This window comes from Haliotis rufescens, unplaced genomic scaffold (genome assembly GCF_023055435.1).
Source record: "Haliotis rufescens isolate VD_foot unplaced genomic scaffold, xgHalRufe1.0.p SCAF_1, whole genome shotgun sequence".
Taxonomy (NCBI): Eukaryota; Metazoa; Mollusca; class Gastropoda; order Lepetellida; family Haliotidae; genus Haliotis; species Haliotis rufescens.
In genome coordinates this window covers 85,252,124-85,273,388 of record NW_025963779.1, presented here as the reverse complement: position 1 = coordinate 85,273,388, position 21,265 = coordinate 85,252,124, and the positions used below count along the sequence as shown (strand labels likewise).

At 42.2% G+C, this 21,265-nt stretch overlaps 1 protein-coding gene across 4 annotated transcripts in view; it reads left to right on the top strand.

The window, feature by feature from the left end:
- The window catches only part of LOC124122061 (homer protein homolog 2-like), an 84,604-nt gene extending 64,530 nt beyond the window's left edge, over positions 1–20,074 (top strand). For all 4 annotated transcript variants that reach the window (XM_046485236.2, XM_046485232.2, XM_046485234.2 and 1 more), the window contains exons 5-9: positions 3,092–3,225; positions 4,288–4,444; positions 11,450–11,575; positions 12,456–12,536; positions 15,750–20,074. In XM_046485236.2, coding sequence (XP_046341192.1) covers positions 3,092–3,225; positions 4,288–4,444; positions 11,450–11,575; positions 12,456–12,536; positions 15,750–15,947 — 696 coding nt within the window. In that variant the 3' untranslated portion in view covers positions 15,948–20,074. The remainder of the gene's footprint in view (positions 1–3,091; positions 3,226–4,287; positions 4,445–11,449; positions 11,576–12,455; positions 12,537–15,749) is intronic.
- Positions 20,075–21,265: the final 1,191 nt, after the last annotated feature.

The window sequence follows — 21,265 nt, the reverse complement described above, 5'->3', positions numbered from 1 at the left end:
TACTCCCCACAGGGAGACAAGCATGGGTTATTGGGGACCTATACTTCCCCTTACTCCCCAAAGGGAGACAAGCATGGGTTACTGGGGACCTATACATCCCCGTACTCCCCACAGGGAGACAAGCATGGGTTACTGGGGACCTATACATCCCCGTACTCCCCACAGGGAGACAATCATGGGTTACTGGGGACCTATACATCCCCGTACTCCCCACAGGGAGACAAGCATGGGTTACTGGGGACCTATACATCCCCGTACCCCCCACAGGGAGACAAGCATGGGTTACTTCCCCGTACTCCCCACAGGGAGACAAGCATGGGTTACTGGGGACCTATACATCCCCGTACTCCCCACAGGGAGACAAGCATGGGTTACTGGGGACCTATACATCCCCGTACTCCCCACAGGGAGACAAGCATGGGTTACTGGGGACCTATACTTCCCCGTACTACCCACAGGGAGACAAACATGGGTTACTGGGGACCTATACATCCCCGTACTTCCCACAGGGAGACAAGCATGGGTTACTGGGGACCTATACTTCCCCGTACTCCCCACAGGGAGACAAACATGGGTTACTGGGGACCTATACTTCCCTGGACTTCCAAAACTCCACAGGGAGACAAACATGGGTTACTGGGGACCTATACTTCCCCGTACTTCCCACAGGGAGACAAGCATGGGTTACTGGGGACCTATACCTCTCTGGACTCCCCACAGGGTGACAAGCATGGCTTACTGGGGACCTATACCTCTCTGGACTTCCCACAGGGTGACAAGCATTGGTTACTGGGGACCTATACTTCCCCGTACTCCCCACAGGGTGACAAGCATGGCTTACTGGGGACCTATACCTCTCTGGACTTCCCACAGGGTGACAAGCATTGGTTACTGGGGACCTATACTTCCCCGTACTCCCCACAGGGTGACAAGCATGGGTTACTGGGGACCTATACTTCCCCGTCCTCCCCACAGGGTGACAAGCATGGGTTACTGGGGACCTATACCTCTCTGGACTCCCCACAGGGTGACAAGCATGGGTTACTGGGGACCTATACCTCTCTGGACTCCCCACAGGGTGACAAGCATGGGTTACTGGGGACCTATACCTCTCTGGACTCCCCACAGGGTGACAAGCATGGCTTACTGGGGACCTATACCTCTCTGGACTTCCCACAGGGTGACAAGCATGGGTTACTGGGGACCTATACTTCCCCGTACTCCCCACAGGGTGACAAGCATGGGTTACTGGGGACCTATACCTCTCTGGACTCCCCACAGGGTGACAAGCATGGGTTACTTGGGACCTATACTTCCCCATCCTCCCCACAGGGTGACAAGCATGGGTTACTGGGGACCTATACCTCTCTGGACTCCCCACAGGGTGACAAGCATGGGTAACTGGGGACCTATACCTCTGAGGACCCCCCCACAGGGTGACAAGCATGGGGTACTGGGGACCTAGACTGACCATATTCCTAAGACAGACCACAGCCCCTGAATCCCAAGGTACTCTCTCTCTTGGGAATCCAGGACAGTATAGATCCCCAGCATCACATATTTGTCCCAATGGGAATTCCAGTGTAGAATAGCTCCCCAGTGCCCATGCTTGTCTCGCTGTGTGGATTCCAGTGTAGAATACATCCCCAGTATCCCATGCTTGTCTCCCTGTGTGGATTTCAGTGTAGAATACATCCCCAGTGCCCATGCTTGTCTCCCTGTGTGGATTCCAGTGTAGAATACATCCCCAGTATCCCATGCTTGTCTCCATGTGCGGGGATTCCAGTGTAGTATAGGTCCCCAGTACCCCATGCTTGTCTCCCTGTGTGGATTCCAGTGTAGAATACATCCCCAGTATCCCATGCTTGTCTCCCTGTGTGGATTTCAGTGTAGAATACATTCCCAGTATCCCATGCTTGCCTCCCTGTGTGGATTCCAGTGTAGAATACATCCCCAGTATCCCATGCTTGTCTCCATGTGGGGGGATTCCAGTGTAGTATAGGTCCTCAGTACCCCATGCTTGTCTCCCTGTTGATTCCAGTGTAGAATACATCCCCAGTATCCCATGCTTGTCTCCATGTGGGGGGATTCCAGTGTAGTATAGGTCCCCAGTACCCCATGCTTGTCTCCCTCTTGATTCCAGTATAGAATACATCCCCAGTACCCCATGCTTGTCTCCATGTGAGGGGATTCCAGTGTAGTATAGGTCCTCAGTACCCCATGCTTGTCTCCCTGTTGATTCCAGTGTAGAATACATCCCCAGTATCCCATGCTTGTCTCCATGTGGGGGGATTCCAGTGTAGAATAGGTTCCCAGTGTCCCATGCTTGTCTCCATGTGGGGGGATTCCAGTGTAGAATAGGTCCCCAGTACCCCATGCTTGTCTCCATGTGGGGGGATTCCAGTGTAGAATAGGTTCCCAGTGTCCCATGCTTGTCACCCTGTTGGGATTCATGATCACGTCTTTGGTAAATGGATTGATAACTACAACTTTGACATAGTCAAGGCATGATGACTGTTAGATTGACCTGATTTGTTGCTGACCAAGTCATTAAACACAAAAGAGTCTCTCTACTTAAATAAAGACAAATTTGTTAGTCCAGCAACAGGTGTCTGGGAAATTGATACCTATTTTGACAGTTGACCTAATCACGCACAGACAGTACTGTAACTCAGTTCCATGTTACTATAGTTAATTCAACTAAGGTTAAAAGAGTTGCTTCCCTTCCTTGTGTCTTTTAATCAATAGATGGCCATACAGCAGTAACCTAAGTCTGATGAATATCTAATGATTAATTCCAGTTATGCCTTTCTGATAAATGGTATTCATTAAATGTACGAGAAGAAATTATTCTAATCTGAACAATAGGTACAATTTATAAGGCACAAATTTATTAGTTTTATATAACCATTATTAGTGTAGTCATAGCTGTATTTTCTGTTAAACATTCAGAGTAGACAAAAAACCCTTCACTGAATATTCTGATGAAGAGTTGTTGTTTCTATATTGAATACTGAATGTTCTTAGCTTTGGAAATAAGCTTTTCTGAGAAAGGACAAGGTTGTTATTGGATGTGTTGTGTATTTGGCAGCAGGGTGATGTGGGCAGCTTACGTGAGCGCCGGAACTCGTTCACCCAGGGCAGCAACAATCTTCCTCAAGCCAGTGCCACAGAGGCACAGCTCAAGTATGAAAACGACAGACTCAAACTTGCACTTGCTCAAAGGTGAGAGGGTCTCAGGCATCTGGAGACTAGTGTAATAAAAGGTGTTGGGTAGTCGAGTGGGGTAGCTGTGGCTGCTCACGGCTGACCTAGGTTCAAATCCCATATGGGTATGATATGAGAAGTATCTTGTCCCCAGGTATGGCTAGGTGATTGCTAAAATTTGCATAATATTTAACTCTCTTTTTTTCTTCCTTTTTTTGAACTTTTCATTCTCATATCTGTGGACAAAGTACACATACATATCTCTGAAATGATGACGTTTACTTATAAACAAATAAATAATGAAGAAAAACAGACCAAATATTCAATCCTTTGTGCAGTGAGGATCTGGTGTTCACATCAATAGTTCCATCATTGTACCCCAGTTGGGCAGAAGAGGTCCCCAGTACCCGATGCTTAGTGAAAGTGAGGATCTGGTGGTAATGCTGTGTGCTCTGGCAGGTTTCGTGTCCTTGTACCCGACTTCATGCAATCTCATTAAAATCACATCTAAGTTTTCGCTACCGCTAAACAAAGATCCGAGGAGATCCCATTACGGGTCATGTCAGAATGACCTTTCGCAAAATTTTGACCGACCAATGAAATGACTGACAAGAAATAGACATTAGCCAATCAGAAGGCAGCTTTTTCGAGCTTTACGACACTAGTTTCAACCTGGCAACTACGCTTTGAAACATATTTTGACGTAGTCTCGATTAAAAAAATTAAAAGTGATAAGAAGAATATTCTGGATTGTATGGATATAATCATAAAACACGTAACTGTCGTTCTGAATACTCTGTGTTAAATATTTCGTGGTTGCATGATTAGAAAACACCTTCCGACTGTCACTTTCATGATCTGGTAAGCGACGCTCTGATTGGTTTGATGAAAGGACGTTCTGACGTGACCCTTAATGGGATGTCCTCAGATCTTTGTTTAGCGACAGCGAGAACTAAGATCTGATTTTAATGAAATTGGACTTCATGGATCAATGCTTATGCTATCAAGCTCTGATCTGCCCTGATCTGGCATGGATTGTGTACAGGCTGTAGCTGTGAACTATCTGTGTCGTTGTTTCAGTTCCAGTAATGCTAAGAAGTGGGAGGTAGAGCTCCAGACCCTGAAGAACAACAACGCGCGTCTGACAGCAGCACTGCAGGAGAGCACCTCCAATGTGGAGGAATGGCAGAAACAGCTGGCAGCATACAGGGAGGACAACTCCGTCATGAAGAAGAAGGTGAGTTACCTCCCTTGGACTGATGCAGTTGCCAGGAACAATATTGACAGAAATATTGCACTCCTAACCATATTTGTATCAAGGGATGTGAAAAAAACTAACTTTAGAACTGGTGTCAGAAAACACTTTTGTGTGTCTATCATAGTTTCTAGGGTGGTGGGACTGCTTGACAGCGGTAGAAACTAACATTTTTAGTCCACTAGTCCTTATAATGATAATATATAGCAACACCCTAAAAATGGCAAATATCTACTAGGCCTTATGATACCTTAACTATTGGGCAGTTTGGCAAGGACTAGTGCCAGTGCCAATTTCTCACCCTGCAGTTGATGATTTTTTCATTCTCTCCTCTTTCCTATGATCTACGCCCACATAGGTACAATATGTAAATCCTGATGTTGATGCCCATCACATCATGGGCTTTGAATACACACTGTAAGTCAGTAGTATGTTCATTTATGTGAGTGTGTACCATAGGGATTCTGAGTTTGAATTGGTCCCTAGCAACCGATGCTGGTCATAAGAGGTGACTTAACGGATCGGAAAGTCAGGCTCAGTGTCTTTGTACATGACAGACACACACATTTCAGTGTGGAATGTTACTCAGTCTCTAGTATACATGTACGTCATCACAGTCTGTTTTAAAATGCTGAAACCTGCATAAAACCTCACTCGCTCACTTGCTCTCTCACTCACTCACAGTTTAAACCTGTGTGAAATGCTGCAATTGGTTGACAAGGCAAGAGGTAGAAATGCTGTTGATAATATTTCACATTATCACGCTAGTTATGTAACAACTAACACTCACTCAGTCCCACATTTCTTTTCTTGTGGAAGGAATTTTGGAAGGAAGGTATGAGTTATTTCCCTTTGACTGGAATAGCAGTGTACGTGGAACCTCCCAATTTCATATAAATTGATCCATCCCCGCGTGGGAGATTTTCTAAAGGGACATAATTTTTCAAGGCATAATCCAAAAAGAATAAAAAATAGATTCTGGGCATGCTTGGAGGCCTTAAAGTGCAAGTATTGTCTGAAAATTGATTGTGATTTTTTTTGCAAATATCAATTTTCCTAGATACACTAAGCCCAGTCGCATTCCAAAACAAAACTATTTCGGGTGTGGCCTAAAACTACCGGTGCAACAAGATTTGTGCTTTAACATTTATGATTACAATATCAAAGTGTATATCAAAACATTTAAATATTCATGATAGGTGAGCTATGTAGCACTAGGGCCTGTTTCAGTTCATCCTGTCAATCAGCTGGGAAGATGATCAGCTATTTGTGCAGTGGTAGAAAGATTTAATGATGTTTCTACCATGCAGTAGTTGGTGACGTGTATGCACCTAGAACGTTCACATGTCATTTCGGAGACTAGGTTAAACGCTTCCGAGTGCAAGTCTGGACAAGTTTCCAGAACAACACCAAACTGCATTTAGCATGGAGAGTAAGAGACAATTGACCTTATTGACAATAACAAGCCTGCTTTGGAAAATCTAAACTTTATTTCACTACAGTAGTTTAAGTAAGGTATTATTGATGACACAAATTTTATGTTGATAATTGTAAATATTTTTTTCCATCAATGATAATTCCGATTATCGATCTTTTTTGACAGCCCTACTTACAACATAATTCACATATAATGTATATGTGTAAAATATTAATAATAATCATTTGGCAGTGGACACCTTCATCTGTAAACTAATATGGATTGACAGTAGAGTCTGTTTCTAAACATTTTCTTGTACCTTAAATCACATTGTATCTGTGACTTCCTCTTGTTAGCTCCTCCAGTGACAGTTGAGGTTATTGTGTGCATCAATAACCTGCTCACCTTGCATGTAAAAAACTATCTTGATTTAGCTACCCCTCCCTACCTACTTTGTGTGTCTTGTCAAGTAGCATGTTGTCACCAAGACGAGCAGTCCAACTTGGAGGAGACAATTATAAATGTTACACCTAGTTCTGAAAACAGAGATCTTATGTTCGTATAAGATCTCTTCTGAAAATGAATAAAATCATTTCATCAAGTATTAAGAAAATAAAGCACTGACAAAAAATATCATCCATTTTCCTCCTGCAGTGTGGGAGTATCAAAACACTTCCACTTTCATCTTAATTTATTGAGAATCTTGTCGAACATACCAGGTCAGGCAGGCTTTGCTTGTTCTTGTCAGTCTTGTGTTCACAGATGTAGAGGGAGGTAACTCCTGGCCGACTCCTGTGTGTTGTGTCTGTAATACCAGCCATTGCTCATCTGACTGATCTTGTTGAGTGTAGATAGCTTCCAGGAATGCCGTACAAACACTGTTGCAAAATGAAATGTCAATGATTAGATACCCTAATCATGTGTATTTTGTTTCATGGAAAGCAAGACATGTTTTCACTTTGCTTATACATCATTTATGAAGACCAATAAATTGACAGATGTCTACCATGAATTGTTTCCCAGTGATTGTTATCCTTGGCAGCATCATACCCATATAGTGGGTTTCACCGCTGTGTCAATATCTACAACTGCATCCCTGCATAGTAAGCTCTGAGCTGTCTGAAGTACTCACAAAACACAACTCACTCACTAAACACAACTCACTACACACAATTCACTCATTAACACAACACACAATTCACTCATTAACACAACTCACAACACACAATTCACTCATTTACACAACTCACTAAACACAATGCACTCATTAACTCAACTCATTACACACAATTCACTCATTAACACAACTAACGAACACAATTCATTCATAAACATAACTCACTACACACAATTCACTCATTAACACAACACACAATTTCCTCATTAACACAACTCACAACACACAATTCACTCATTAACACAACTCACAACACACAATTCACTCATTTACACAACTCACTACACACAATTCACTCATTAACACAACTCACAACACACAATTCACTCATTTACACAACTCACAACACACAATTCACTCATTTACACAACTCACTACACACAATTCACTCATTAACACAATTCACTCATTAACACAACTAACGAACACAATTCATTCATAAACATAACTCACTACACACAATTCACTCATGAACACAACACACAATTTCCTCATTAACACAACTCACAACACACAATTCACTCATTAACACAACTCACAACACACAATTCACTCATTTACACAACTCACTACACACAATTCACTCATTAACACAATTCACTCATTAACACAACTAACGAACACAATTCATTCATAAACATAACTCACTACACACAATTCACTCATTAACACAACACACAATTTCCTCATTAACACAACTCACAACACACAATTCACTCATTTACACAACTCACTAAACACAATGCACTCATTAACACAAATCACTCACTAAACAAGACTCACTCACTTAACTCACTAAACCTGACTCTAAAACACAAGTCAATAAACACAACTCAATCAATAATCACAAGTCAATCAATAAACACAAGTCACGAAACACAACTCACACAACTCACTTAACTCACTCACTCACAGTAAGCTACCATGTAGAAGCGCCCAATCTGGTCAAGTACGGTTTACTTCTACAGGTACTTATTGTCCTATTGATCTATCTAAGACCTGTCAAGGTACTCATGCCATCCACTCCGTCATACCTGTCACATGAAAGTATAATACCTGACAACGACAGCTACTTTACGCCTTTACGTCAGGATTAACTCCAATGTAGTGTGGAGTGGTGCATTGTGGGATATTGATCACTGGATATTGATTGGTCATCGTGAGCTGTGAGATCTCCTACATGCAAACACAACGACATCTCCATGTTGACATGCGACACTCAGCACAGTGTATCCCAGCGTAAAGAATCAGGCATTCTGAGAGTGACCCTCAGTATTTGACAGATCGAGGATAATTACTTAATTACAGACCAAGATGCAAGTCTTATAAACGTCATTGATATTTCAGAAAAGACGTATCGTTGGTGGTGAAGGAATTTGAATAAAACTACAGGCAGTTACACCCTTAACTATTTTGAATGTATTTATAAAGCAATAAGTGTAAAACATTGACATGGATGGTGACAAGATTGTATAACATCAACACTACAGATGTCCTAAAGGGTTTGTGTTAACAAGCTGTCTCTGTACAGTCTACAAATCATTTACATTCATGTATACACAGACATGCTCTCTTGATGAAACCGGGGCAGTCGGGTAGCCTAGTGGTTAAAGCGTTTGCTCATCACGCCGAAGACTCAGGTTCGATTCCCGACATGGGTACAGTGTGTGAAGCCTATTTCTGGTGTCCCCCGCCGTGATATTGCTGGAATATTGCTAAAAGCAGCGTAGCCATACTCATTCACTCGCTCACTCATGATGAAACCTGGGAAAACATTTCACAAACCTGAAATCTTTAAGAAAATGGTTCAGTTTCCTTAGATCATGGTCAGAGTCCATGGTTTTAATATCTGCTAGAAATCAGGTTCGGATAGTTGCACTGTATGTTATTGTGCAGGGCACTAAAACACTACTCTGATTGTGTTCTCCAGTTGTACTGATGACGGAACAGTCACATCGGGCACTGTGCATCACAGACAGCATTGAAAATACATACAGGCAGAGTTAACATGCTGCAGTAGCTAGGTTCTAGCATTCCCAGGAAAGGTGGTAGCATTCCTAGGAAAGCAGGTCCTTTTGTTTAGTTGTAAGTCAATCCAAAGCTGGGAAAAACCTCCAAAATGTCCAAAGGAACAAAATCTGATATTTCCACAAAATTGTAAACATTTAGTATTTCCAAATATTGAAAATTGACAATCACCACAGGGTTACTTCCCCTTCTTGGAGAGTGAGTGTGTTGACAATATTCTGAAGGGTTGACCCAGGGACAACACACCACACTCCTCGGACATGGCTTGTTTACTTCTCTCACACTGTCACACCGCCACACTGTCACACTTCCACACACAACACACATACCACACATACATCTCACCCTGTCCCTCACTGCCCCAGCCACACAGATATGATGGTAAGTTCTGGGACATTCAACAACATCTTGCATTTGTAAGAAGTAGTTCTTAAGACTTATTTTTTAAAATTTTGATACCTTTGATATTTGTTTAAAATTGATGTTGAAGGGGTCAGATTGGTTGTATAATTATGTTTTATGTTTTATGCAATTTGATACAGTGGTTTGTTTGTTCATGTATTGTCCCTTAGGCCTGACAAGAACAGTGTATGTGTTAAAACCAGGAGCAGCATGCTCTATGTTGAGTCTTACATCATGATGCTAAGGTCAACCACATACTGACAACCGCCGTCATGTAGCTGGAATATTGCTGAGTGCAGCGGTAAACAACAAACACACGAGACATTCTTACAATTACAATTCAATTTTGTGATCAAACCCTCAACAATATTTTTTTGTTTTGAACCATATGCCAAGATTTTTATTGCTACATGGTCTCTCCCAAACAAGATATTGAAGCCAACTTGTGTCTATGTTAAACAAGGAAAGAATAGTGATGATATTGTGTACAGACACGTCCTTGACTAGATGTGATGCTGTTTGATGCTATTGTGTACAAACACGTCCTTGGCTTGGTGTGATGCTATTGTGTACAGACACGTCCTTGGCTTGGTGTGATGCTATTGTGTACAGACACGTCCTTGGCTTGGTGTGATGCTATTGTGTACAGACACGTCCTTGGCTTGGTGTGATGCTATTGTGTACAGACACGTCCTTGACTAGATGTGATGCTGTTTGATGCTATTGTGTACAGACACGACCTTGGCTTGGTGTGATGCTATTGTGTACAGACACGTCCTTGACTAGATGTGATGCTGTTTGATGCTATTGTGTACAGACACGTCCTTGGCTTGGTGTGATGCTATTGTGTACAGACACGTCCTTGGCTTGGTGTGATGCTATTGTGTTCAGACACGTCCTTGGCTTGGTGTGATGCTGTTTGATGCTATTGTGTACAGACACGTCCTTGGCTTGGTGTGATGCTGTTTGATGCTATTGTGTACAGACACGTCCTTGGCTTGGTGTGATGCTATTGTGTACAGACACGTCCTTGGCTTGGTGTGATGCTATTGTGTACAGACACGTCCTTGACTAGATGTGATGCTGTTTGATGCTATTGTGTACAGACACGTCCTTGGCTTGGTGTGATGCTATTGTGTACAGACACGTCCTTGGCTTGGTGTGATGCTATTGTGTACAGACACGTCCTTGACTAGATGTGATGCCGTTTATGCTATTGTGTACAGACACGACCTTGGCTTGGTGTGATGCTATTGTGTACAGACACGTCCTTGACTAGATGTGGAGCTGTTTGATGCTATTGTGTACAGACACGTCCTTGGCTTGGTGTGATGCTATTGTGTACAGACACGTCCTTGGCTTGGTGTGATGCTATTGTGTTCAGACACGTCCTTGGCTTGGTGTGATGCTGTTTGATGCTATTGTGTACAGACACGTCCTTGGCTTGGTGTGATGCTGTTTGATGCTATTGTGTACAGACACGTCCTTGGCTTGGTGTGATGCTATTGTGTACAGACACGTCCTTGACTGGATGTGATGCTGTTTGATGCTATTGTGTACAGACATGTCCTTGGCTTGGTGTGATGCTATTGTGTACAGACACGTCCTTGGCTTGGTGTGATGCTGTTTGATGCTATTGTGTACAGACACGACCTTGGCTTGGTGTGATGCTATTGTGTACAGACACGTCCTTGGCTTGGTGTGATGCTATTGTGTACAGACACGTCCTTGACTAGATGTGATGCTGTTTGATGCTATTGTGTACAGACACGTCCTTGGCTTGGTGTGATGCTGTTGTGTACAGACACGTCCTTGGCTTGGTGTGATGCTATTGTGTTCAGACACGTCCTTGGCTTGGTGTGATGCTGTTGTGTACAGACACATCCTTGGATAGGCAGATTACTATTGTGTACAGACACGTCCATGGCTAGGCAGGATGCTGTATGATGTTGTTGTGTTACAGGTGGCGGAGATGGACCAGAAAGGCGGTGGCGGTGCTGATGATCGGGCGGAAGTGTTGGAAGAGGAAGTGCAGCAGGTGCAGGCACAGGTCGAGCAACTAAGGGGAGACAACTCTATTAAAGACAAGGTACGTAGACTTAATGAATTGAATTATTCACAGTCTAGTTAAAATGTCTTGCTATCATCAAACAAAGATCTGAGGACATCCCATTACATGTCACTGCAGAATGACCTTTCATCTCACTAATCAGAGCATCACTTACCAGATCGTGAAAGTGACAGTCGGAATGTGTTTTCTAATCATGTAACCTCAAAAGGTTAACACAGGGTATTACAAACGACACTTACAGGCTGTACAAACGATTCTGTCAAAAACATCGTCTATCGCCCACTTCAATGGGATAAACATTTGAAACGGAAGAGACATTTCATATTCCATGGGAAGTACTGCCATACAACCTAGGCAATCTGTTAGACATTCCAGAATTTTTTTTCGTTCTATATTCTAATTTTGAGTCTATTGTTCAAAGATTGGTCTGGAATGGAAGTCGCCAGTTTGAAACTATAGTGTTGTGAAGCTTGAAAAAGCTTATGTCAACTTCATGTTAGACAATTAATTGGTCAGTCAAAGTTTGCAAAAGGTTGTTCAGACATGACCTGTAATGGGATGTCCTGAAGTCTTTGTTTAGCAGTAGCAAGAAGTAAGATCTGATTTTAATGAGGTTGATTTTATTCAGTGCTTCCTTTTGTAAAACCCGGACCACAACTATCATGTACTGTGTCCCACACATAATTCTAAGTCCTTTAATGAAGCTTTTTTTGTGAAAACACAATTTTGTATGCCACATTAACGACTCACTAATTGTTTTGAAAGTTACGCTTCAGTAAAAAGAAGTAAAAACAAAAATTAAATATGGTTCTAAAATAAAGAATCCCTACTGGTAAACTGTGACAATATTACGGATATTACTTTCTTCGCCTCCTACAAGATTTCCATTCATCCACAGGAGTTGGGAATACTCCGCCAACAGGTAGAGGATCTGTCCAATAAGGAGACCAACTCAACTGCCCTGCAGGCTCGTATACAGGTACGTGTAGTCATAGAGAGACTTGTATCTAGGTACGTGTAGTCATAGATAGACTCGTATACAGGTACGTGTAGTCATAGAGAGACTTGTATCTAGGTACGTGTAGTCATAGAGAGACTTGTATCTAGGTAGGTGTAGTCATAGAGAGACTTGTATCTAGGTACGTGTAGTCATAGATAGACTCGTATACAGGTACGTGTAGTCGTAGGGAGGCTCGTATACAGGTACGTGTAGTCATAGAGAGACTTGTATACAGGTACGTGTAGTCGTAGGGAGGCTCGTATACAGGTACGTGTAGTCATAGAGAGACTTGTATCTAGGTACGTGTAGTCATAGAGAGACTTGTATCTAGGTACGTGTAGTCATAGAGAGACTTGTATCTAGGTACGTGTAGTCGTAGGGAGGCTCGTATACAGGTACGTGTAGTCATAGAGAGACTTGTATCTAGGTACGTGTAGTCATAGAGAGACTTGTATCTATGTACGTGTAGTCGTAGGGAGGCTTGTATACAGGTACGTGTAGTCATAGAGAGACTTGTATCTAGGTACGTGTAGTCGTAGAGAGACTCGTATACAGGTATGTGTGGTCGTAGAGAGACTTGTATCCAGGTACGTGTAGTCGTAGAGAGACTCGTATACAGGTATGTGTGGTCATAGAGAGACTTGTATCTAGGTACGTGTAGTCATAGAGAGACTTGTATACAGGTACGTGTAGTCGTAGGGAGGCTCGTATACAGGTACGTGTAGTCGTAGAGAGACTTGTATCTAGGTACGTGTAGTCGTAGAGAGACTTGTATACAGGTATGTGTAGTCGTAGAGAGACTCGTATACAGGTACTTGTAGTCGTAGAGAGATTCGTATACAGGTACTTGTAGTCGTAGAGAGACTTGTATACAGGTACGTGTAGTCGTAGAGAGACTCGTATACAGGTACGTGTAGTCATAGAGAGACTTGTATAAAGGTACGTGTAGTCGTAGGGAGGCTCGTATACAGGTACGTGTAGTCGTAGAGAGACTTGTATCTAGGTACGTGTAGTCGTAGAGAGACTTGTATACAGGTATGTGTAGTCGTAGAGAGACTCGTATACAGGTACTTGTAGTCGTAGAGAGATTCGTATACAGGTACTTGTAGTCGTAGAGAGACTTGTATACAGGTATGTGTAGTCTAGAGAGACTTGTATACAGGTACGTGTAGTCGTAGAGAGACTCGTATACAGGTACGTGTAGTCATAGAGAGACTTGTATACAGGTATGTGTAGTCGTAGGGAGGCTTGTATACAGGTGCTTCTAGTCGTAGAGAGACTCATATACAGGTAAGCATAGTCGTAGGGAGACTTGTATACAGGTATGGTAGTCATAGGGAAGCTTGTATACAGGTGCGTGTTATGGTAGGGAGGCTTGTATACAGGTACATGTAGTCGTAGGGAAGCTTGTATACAGGTGTGTGTTATGGTAGGGAGGCTTGTATACAGGTGCGTGTTATGGTAGGGAGGCTTGTATACAGGTACGTGTAGTTGTAGGGAAGCTTGTATGCAGGTGCGTGTTATGGTAGGGAGGCTTGAATACAGGTGCGTGTTATGGTAGGGAGGCTTGTATACAGGTACGTGTAGTCGTAGGGAAGCTTGTATACAGGTGCGTGTTATGGTAGGGAGGCTTGTATACAGGTGCGTGTTATGGTAGGGAGGCTTGTATACAGGTACGTGTAGTCGTAGGGAAGCTTGTATACAGGTGCGTGTTATGGTAGGGAGGCTTGAATACAGGTATGTGTAGTCGTAGGGAGGCCTTGTACTTAACAATATAACTCAATGGGCCTTCATTTAACACTGATAGCACACAGATGGTTCTGGAGATGGTATGATGTTCTGGCTGTGCTAGTGTATGGTTATACTCTGCCTTGGTGAGTCTTGTGTGATCTTTGTGTACTTTAACTGGATCTGTGATTTGACTTATGATGCTTGAATCAATTCACAGGAAAGGGAACTCACAATATCTTACTTTGAGCATTCTCTTGGGTTATGCAATTCCTCCTATCCAGGTCTTTGCGCTCAGCCATAGACCCACTAGGGTCTTAGCACTCAGCCATAGACCCACTCAGTCATAGACCCACTCAGGTCCTAGCACTCAGCCATAGACCCACTCAGGTCCTAGCACTCAGCCATAGACCCACTCAGGTTCTAGCACTCAGCCATAGACCCACTCAGGTCCTAGCACTCAGTCATAGACCCACTCAGGTCCTAGCACTCAGCCATAGCCCCACTCAGGTCCTAGCACTCAGCCATAGACCCACTCAGGTCCTAGCACTCAGTCATAGACCCACTCAAATCCTAGCACTCAGCCATAGACCCACTCAGGTCCTAGCACTCAGCTATAGACCCACTCAGGTCCTAGAACTCAGTCATAGACCCACTCAGGTCCTAGCACTGACCCATAGACCCACTCAGGTCCTGGCACTCAGTCATAGACCCGCTCAGGTCCTAGCACTCAGCCATAGACCCACTCAGGTCCTAGCACTCGGCCATAGACCCACTCAGGTCCTCGCAGTCAGCCAATAGACCCACTCAGGTCCTAGCACTCAGCCATAGACCCACTCAGGTCCTAGCACTCAGCCATAGACCCACTCAGGTCCTCACACTCAGTCATAGACCCACTCAGGTCCTAGCACTCAGTCATAGACCCACTTAGCCATAGACCCACTCAGCCATAGACCCACTCAGGTCCTAGCACTCAGTCATAGACCCACTCAGGTCCTAGCACTCAGCCATAGACCCACTCAGGTCCTAGCACTCAGCCATAGACCCACTCAGGTCCTAGCACTCAGCCATAGACCCACTCAGGTCCTAGCACTCAGCCATAGACCCACTCAGGTCCTAGCACTCAGCCATAGACCCACTCAGTCATAGACCCACTCAGGTCCTAGCACTCAGCCATAGACCCACTCAGGTCCTAGCACTCAGCCATAGACCCACTCAGTCATAGACCCTCTCAGGTCCTAGCACTCAGCCATAGACCCACTCAGGTCCTAGCACTCAGCCATAGACCCACTCAGTCATAGACCCACTCAGGTCCTAGCACTCAGCCATAGACCCACTCAGGTCCTAGCACTCAGCCATAGACCCACTCAGATCCTCGCAGTCAGCCAACAGACCCACTCAAATCTTAGGTCTTGTGTATTCTCCAATATTCTGAATTCGCGTCCTGTGCATTGTTTTCAACAGAACCTGGAGGAGGAGAACCACAGCCTGTCCCTGAAGGTCCAGGACCTGCAGAGACTTCTGAACAACACCAAGGTCAACCAGGACACAGACACCAGGGAACTCCTTTCAGTACAAAATCAGCTGGGAAATAAAATCACAGAGCTGTATGAGCTCCATGAACAAATAGTCTCTATAGTGAAGAAAGAGTCGACCAGCTAGCCATGGGCCTGTTGGGCACTCTCATTGTACAGTGGTGTGGCCTTCTTCTTCCGGCAGAAACAGGGCTTACATGTTCTGCTGAAGTTCATTTTACTGATCAACTGTTAATAGGTTTTATCATAGGTGGAGCCCTTCATGTTTGTCACCTGAACTCCTTGAATGTGTTCACGGTGAACTCCACTGGAATATGTTCAGAGGGTTATGTTTTCATGGGTTTTATAAAGGGAGGTGCATTTCATATTGTTCAACAAACTTAAATGTGTCCACGATGAAGTATATTAGAATATGATCTGAGGCTGATTGTTTTAAGGTTGTAAATAATTTTGAAACAAGATGGCTGTGCAAGCTATGTTATACGTGTCATTATTAATACATTATTCTATTCATGTTAATTATTACCTCATTCAGTTTATGAATCAGTTTTGTTTTTAAACTTTGTTTTCAAAAGAAGTTTTCTGCTTTGTGACATATAGTTGAAATCCATGATGCTTATTTATTTTTTCTGAAGTATGGTCTGAAACAAAAATTACTCTTGTGTTCCAAAGGGTTGTTTCCTAGACAGGAGAGTCTACTTAACATATGGGAATGTTCACTAAGAAAATATATTTTCTTTCAAATAGATATCCATGTTCAGTATGTGTGGGTTCCGAGGGGGAATAGATTGTACATGCTGGTGTGTGTATCAGGAACAGTGGGGTTGTTGGCCTGGTGTGTTTCTGTATTCTAGTATATGTCTATGTGCCATAGTAATGAATAGTTTACCATATTTTATGAGAAACATTGGCCTGGGGAAAGCATCCCTTAGCCACTAAGATAATCCGGTGTGGGTTTCAAATCCTGAATTCACTCTTATTGGGACTGTTGGTCTGTCAGCACAATGACTGTGTATTTGAACAAAGTGGTAAACATATATCTAATGTGACAGTTTGGACTTTCAAGCTGATATACCATGCTGGGACAGTTTAAATACTTTTCAAAGTGGTGCGGTAGACCCTCTGTCTCACAAGGCATGGGGACAATGTATGAAGCCCTTTTCTGGTGTCCCCACCGTGATAGTGCTGGAATATTGCTAAAAGTGGCATAAATCCAAACTCACTCACTCATTCACTTCTCACAATGCTGAAGCTCTGGGTTGGTTATGTTTATGAGTAAAATGGATGAGACAGTGACAGGACTGTTTGACAAATCCACTGGTAAACTGTACAATGTTATGAATCTCTATCAACAAGGGCCAGCTTGCAAGGCAGTGACCACACAACTATGGTGACCAAGCATGTTTGCATGTGAAGTCTTGTTTGTTAATGACTTAGTTTCTTCCAACAAAAATCTGATGTTATCTTGATGGGAGAGGACTGTCAAACTGTCACTTCGGTATCAATGAACATTTAATCTTTTTCTTGGATTTTGTGTGTACCCCAAACTGCCATGAACTGTGACTGTTATCCATATGAACTTTCATATGATACCAGACTTGTTGGAGACACTGGGAATTAGTATTGTAGGTTAAGATCTTAAGTATAATTTATGCCTTAGCCTCACGTTACCCTACCCTACCTAATTGTTAATAATGTTATGTTCAATGATGCTATTTCTTACACTTAAGCTGTTGCAAAATTATGTAACAATGTTAAGTATTTTACATATCCTCTTTATAGAGAGAGTTTCTTTTATACATATGTTACGTTGATCTGTAATATGACTGTCAATGGCATTATAATGGGACCATGAAGATTCAGTTAATAAATCTACTCCAAAGTCCTGCACATCCACATTGTCCTACCTGGTAGTTGGTGTGGGGACATTGGTTGAGGTCTCAGTGTTGGGGCAAACAGGGACAACAGTTGGAGGCAAACAAACCTTACACCTGTATTGGATTACCAGCAGCTACATCCTGTAGATCGACTCTATGGAGATGTAGGTTTGATGCACCCAACATATTTAATAAGCCTTATGGACCTGAAAGGAGGTGTTTGAGCACTGATGCCCTGAAAGGGAATCTTTGATCACTGAAGGTCTTAAAGAAGATCTTTGAGCACTTATGGCCTTTAAAGAAATCTCTAAACACTGAGGGCCTTAAAGGGGGTGTTTGAGCACTTATGGCCTTAAATGAGATCTTTGAACCTTGAGGGCCTTAAAGGGGGTGTTTGAGCACATGGCTTTAAAGGACATCTTTGAACACTGAGGGCCTTAAAGGGGGTGTTTGAGCACTTATGGCTTTAAAGGGCATCTTTGAACACTGAGGGACTTAAAGGAGATCTTTCAGTACTTAGGACCAAAAGGACTGATGGCCTAAGAGGGAGGATGGCATACTGTTCATGAAATAAACTCTTTTCCAAGCCGGCCCATGCATGAGGAAGTTTGCTTTTGAACAGATTAACACAACTCTGATCTTCATCCTGACCCATAACTGATTCAGATGTGAACTTTGTTATAAGACAAGTAGTAAGCCTTTGTTTACACAAGACATTTATTTCCTGGAGTTTTCAATAAGAATGTCATACAGAATGATTGTTGCGATTTGTTTGAGATGATGAGAGTGGATACTTTGTAGTCCCTGCAGCTGTAGAGGGTTGTAGCATCATTGCACCTGTGTGTCACAGTGTTAAATACTCATACAGTTGATATTAGTCTCCAAGCATGTTGCTCGATCCAGTTTGAGACACACTTACAGACCACATTGTGACCAGCTTAAAACAGATTCAACCTGAGCTGAATGCAATATTTCATTAACAATAGAAATTTATTATGTTGTTTTCTCATGAAATATTTTGATAGAATCGCCTTCTACTGGCTTTAGTTTGTCAAGATCTGACGATTTCTTTCAAAGCAATGTCATGAAACTATAGAACTGATCCTCAAGAGAACAATTACCTTATATAGGACAAGTTATTATTTATTTTTGTCTTGTTTTCTACTTAATCAGTATTGTCATATACTGTATCAATACTTACCTTAGTATTTAATTGTGTGTAAGCTCATTAACTCAGGTAGGCATTGACGGAGATACACATTGTTCTGGCAGTATTCCGGAGGCTGTGGGCGAGAGGGGAGCTGAGATTTCATTGTGTCATATATAGTATCTATTTTTGTAATTCCATTTGATGATAATATCATATTTTTTATTATTTTTATTATCAAAATGAAAATGTGTAATCAAACTATGTTTGTGTTCATTGTTAGATTGGAACAAAATACCAGTTGTAATCCTCTTTAGCCAGACCCATTTGTTAATTGGTCTATACATGTGCCAAAATAATGGGTCAGGTTTGCAGAGAAAATATTAAGACTGAAAAAAGCGTACTAATTGAGGAAATTTAATATGAATATGAATATGAATATTTTGAAATGTCCTGGTGAAAGTTTTTTTGGAGGTGTTTTTTTCGCTCCTGTAAGGTACTGAAGTGTTGTTAAAACTAGACTGCGAACATTTAGTGTGTCATAATACACAGGGCACTGCACCTTGACTTTCATAACTTTATCTTCATAAGCCTCCTCCATTAAACAAGGACTTCTTGTGGCCTGTATTGTAAGTATTTCGTGCACTGACTACTTCACATGTATTACTATGCCAGCATATAGATTGGGCTGGAAACTGGGCCACGGGACGCCCTTGCAGTTTCAGTCGAATTAATCATGACAGACTATCTCTGGTCATAGTGCAAACATCAGCCTGCTACAAGAGGCCTTGAGTACAGGAGTCTTGATACTGAATATCGTTGCGTCACTTGTAACATTTTTTTCATAATCATATTATATAATTATTTTGTCATATCAATATTAGTCTATACTCTCAACATTTGAGCCTTATACAGGTCGCCTAACAAGTACTCAACTATCGTACAGTAGTATTCACCTCCCTCTTGTTTCTGTATGTTTATATAGGCGTCATAGTCAGATGACCTTAGTAACTCTCTATTTGTGACAATACCGGTTTATATATGATGCCAGGTAACACAATGTAACAATCACTATGTGAATAGACCTGATTACATCTAGGCCACTCTTTTTTTATTTTGTTTCACAGATTTATTCCAGCTTTTTGACAAAATTTTCGGTCAAAATGAAAATAAAGAGTTAAGTCAATAATATATTTATTTATATAAAAGTCATTCTCCCATGGAGTTAAAACTGCAGCTGGCTTCTTGAATCACTGATAGTGATGTAGACATGAAATTTATATACAACATTTTATTTTTTATATGAAGGTCTATATTACTAGCAGGAAACAATAAAATAAATATATTTTTGTTTCATTTATTTCTTTCCCAGCTGCATTTCAGTAGGGGCGGCAGGCTTGTGAGACGAAAATAAAAAATGTGTGGCCCTATATTGTGTCAGGTAATACAATGTAACACTCAATATGTGAATATATACCTGTTTATATCTACGTCATTCCAGGTGACAATGTAACAATCAATACGTGAACATACCTGATTACATCAATGTTGTGTCATGTGACAATGTGCCCTCCTCTGAACATGTCTAACTTCTACTCAGGAGGGAAGTGAATAATTTTGCCTTTAAGCCAGCCAAGTGGTTGAGATGGCCAAGTAGTATAAGTGCTTGACACACCCAGGTTAAGTCCGTTACCAGCCCCATGCTGTCATAATGCCGTCATGTGGGCGACAGTGATGGAAATTCCTACCTTCAATGATGGTGTAGATCAGTGGTCTTTTCTGTTGTATTAAGACCTGTTTCGTTATTTGTCATGTGGCTACGTGTTACAGTATGGCAAGTCCTGTACTCGCTGACTTGGTTGATGCATGTCATCAATCCCAATTGCGTGGATCGATGCTCATGATGTCAATCTCTGGATTGTCTGGTCCAGACTCAATTATTTACAGACCGCCGTCATATAGCTTGAATATTGCTGAGTGCGGCGTAAAACAACAAACAAACAAACAAACAAAACTGTCATGTTGTGCTACGAGCTGCATACAACCTGATACCTTCTCATGTCTAGTCACCATTGTAATCAACTGGTCCACTTCAGCTTCGGCGGACTATTTTAGCTTTTTCTTTTACGAAAAATTTATTTGTCTGTTGATACACCCCCTTTTGTACCCAGCAATCTTAATATGAATGCCATACATGTGTACATTCTGTAACTCTGAGATGGTAAAATACAAGCCTCAGCCGGAAGGTGTTGAATTGGTTACAAAAACAGTTTGTCACAAATAAACCTTCCAGCCTGCCTTCTTCATATGGACATGGTGAACACTCCACTTTGTAGGGAAGCCTGTCCTGCTTGTTTTCATCGAGCTACGCAAGTAACAAATGAATCAGGGCTGGTCTATCATTCTTTGATCACTTTGAGC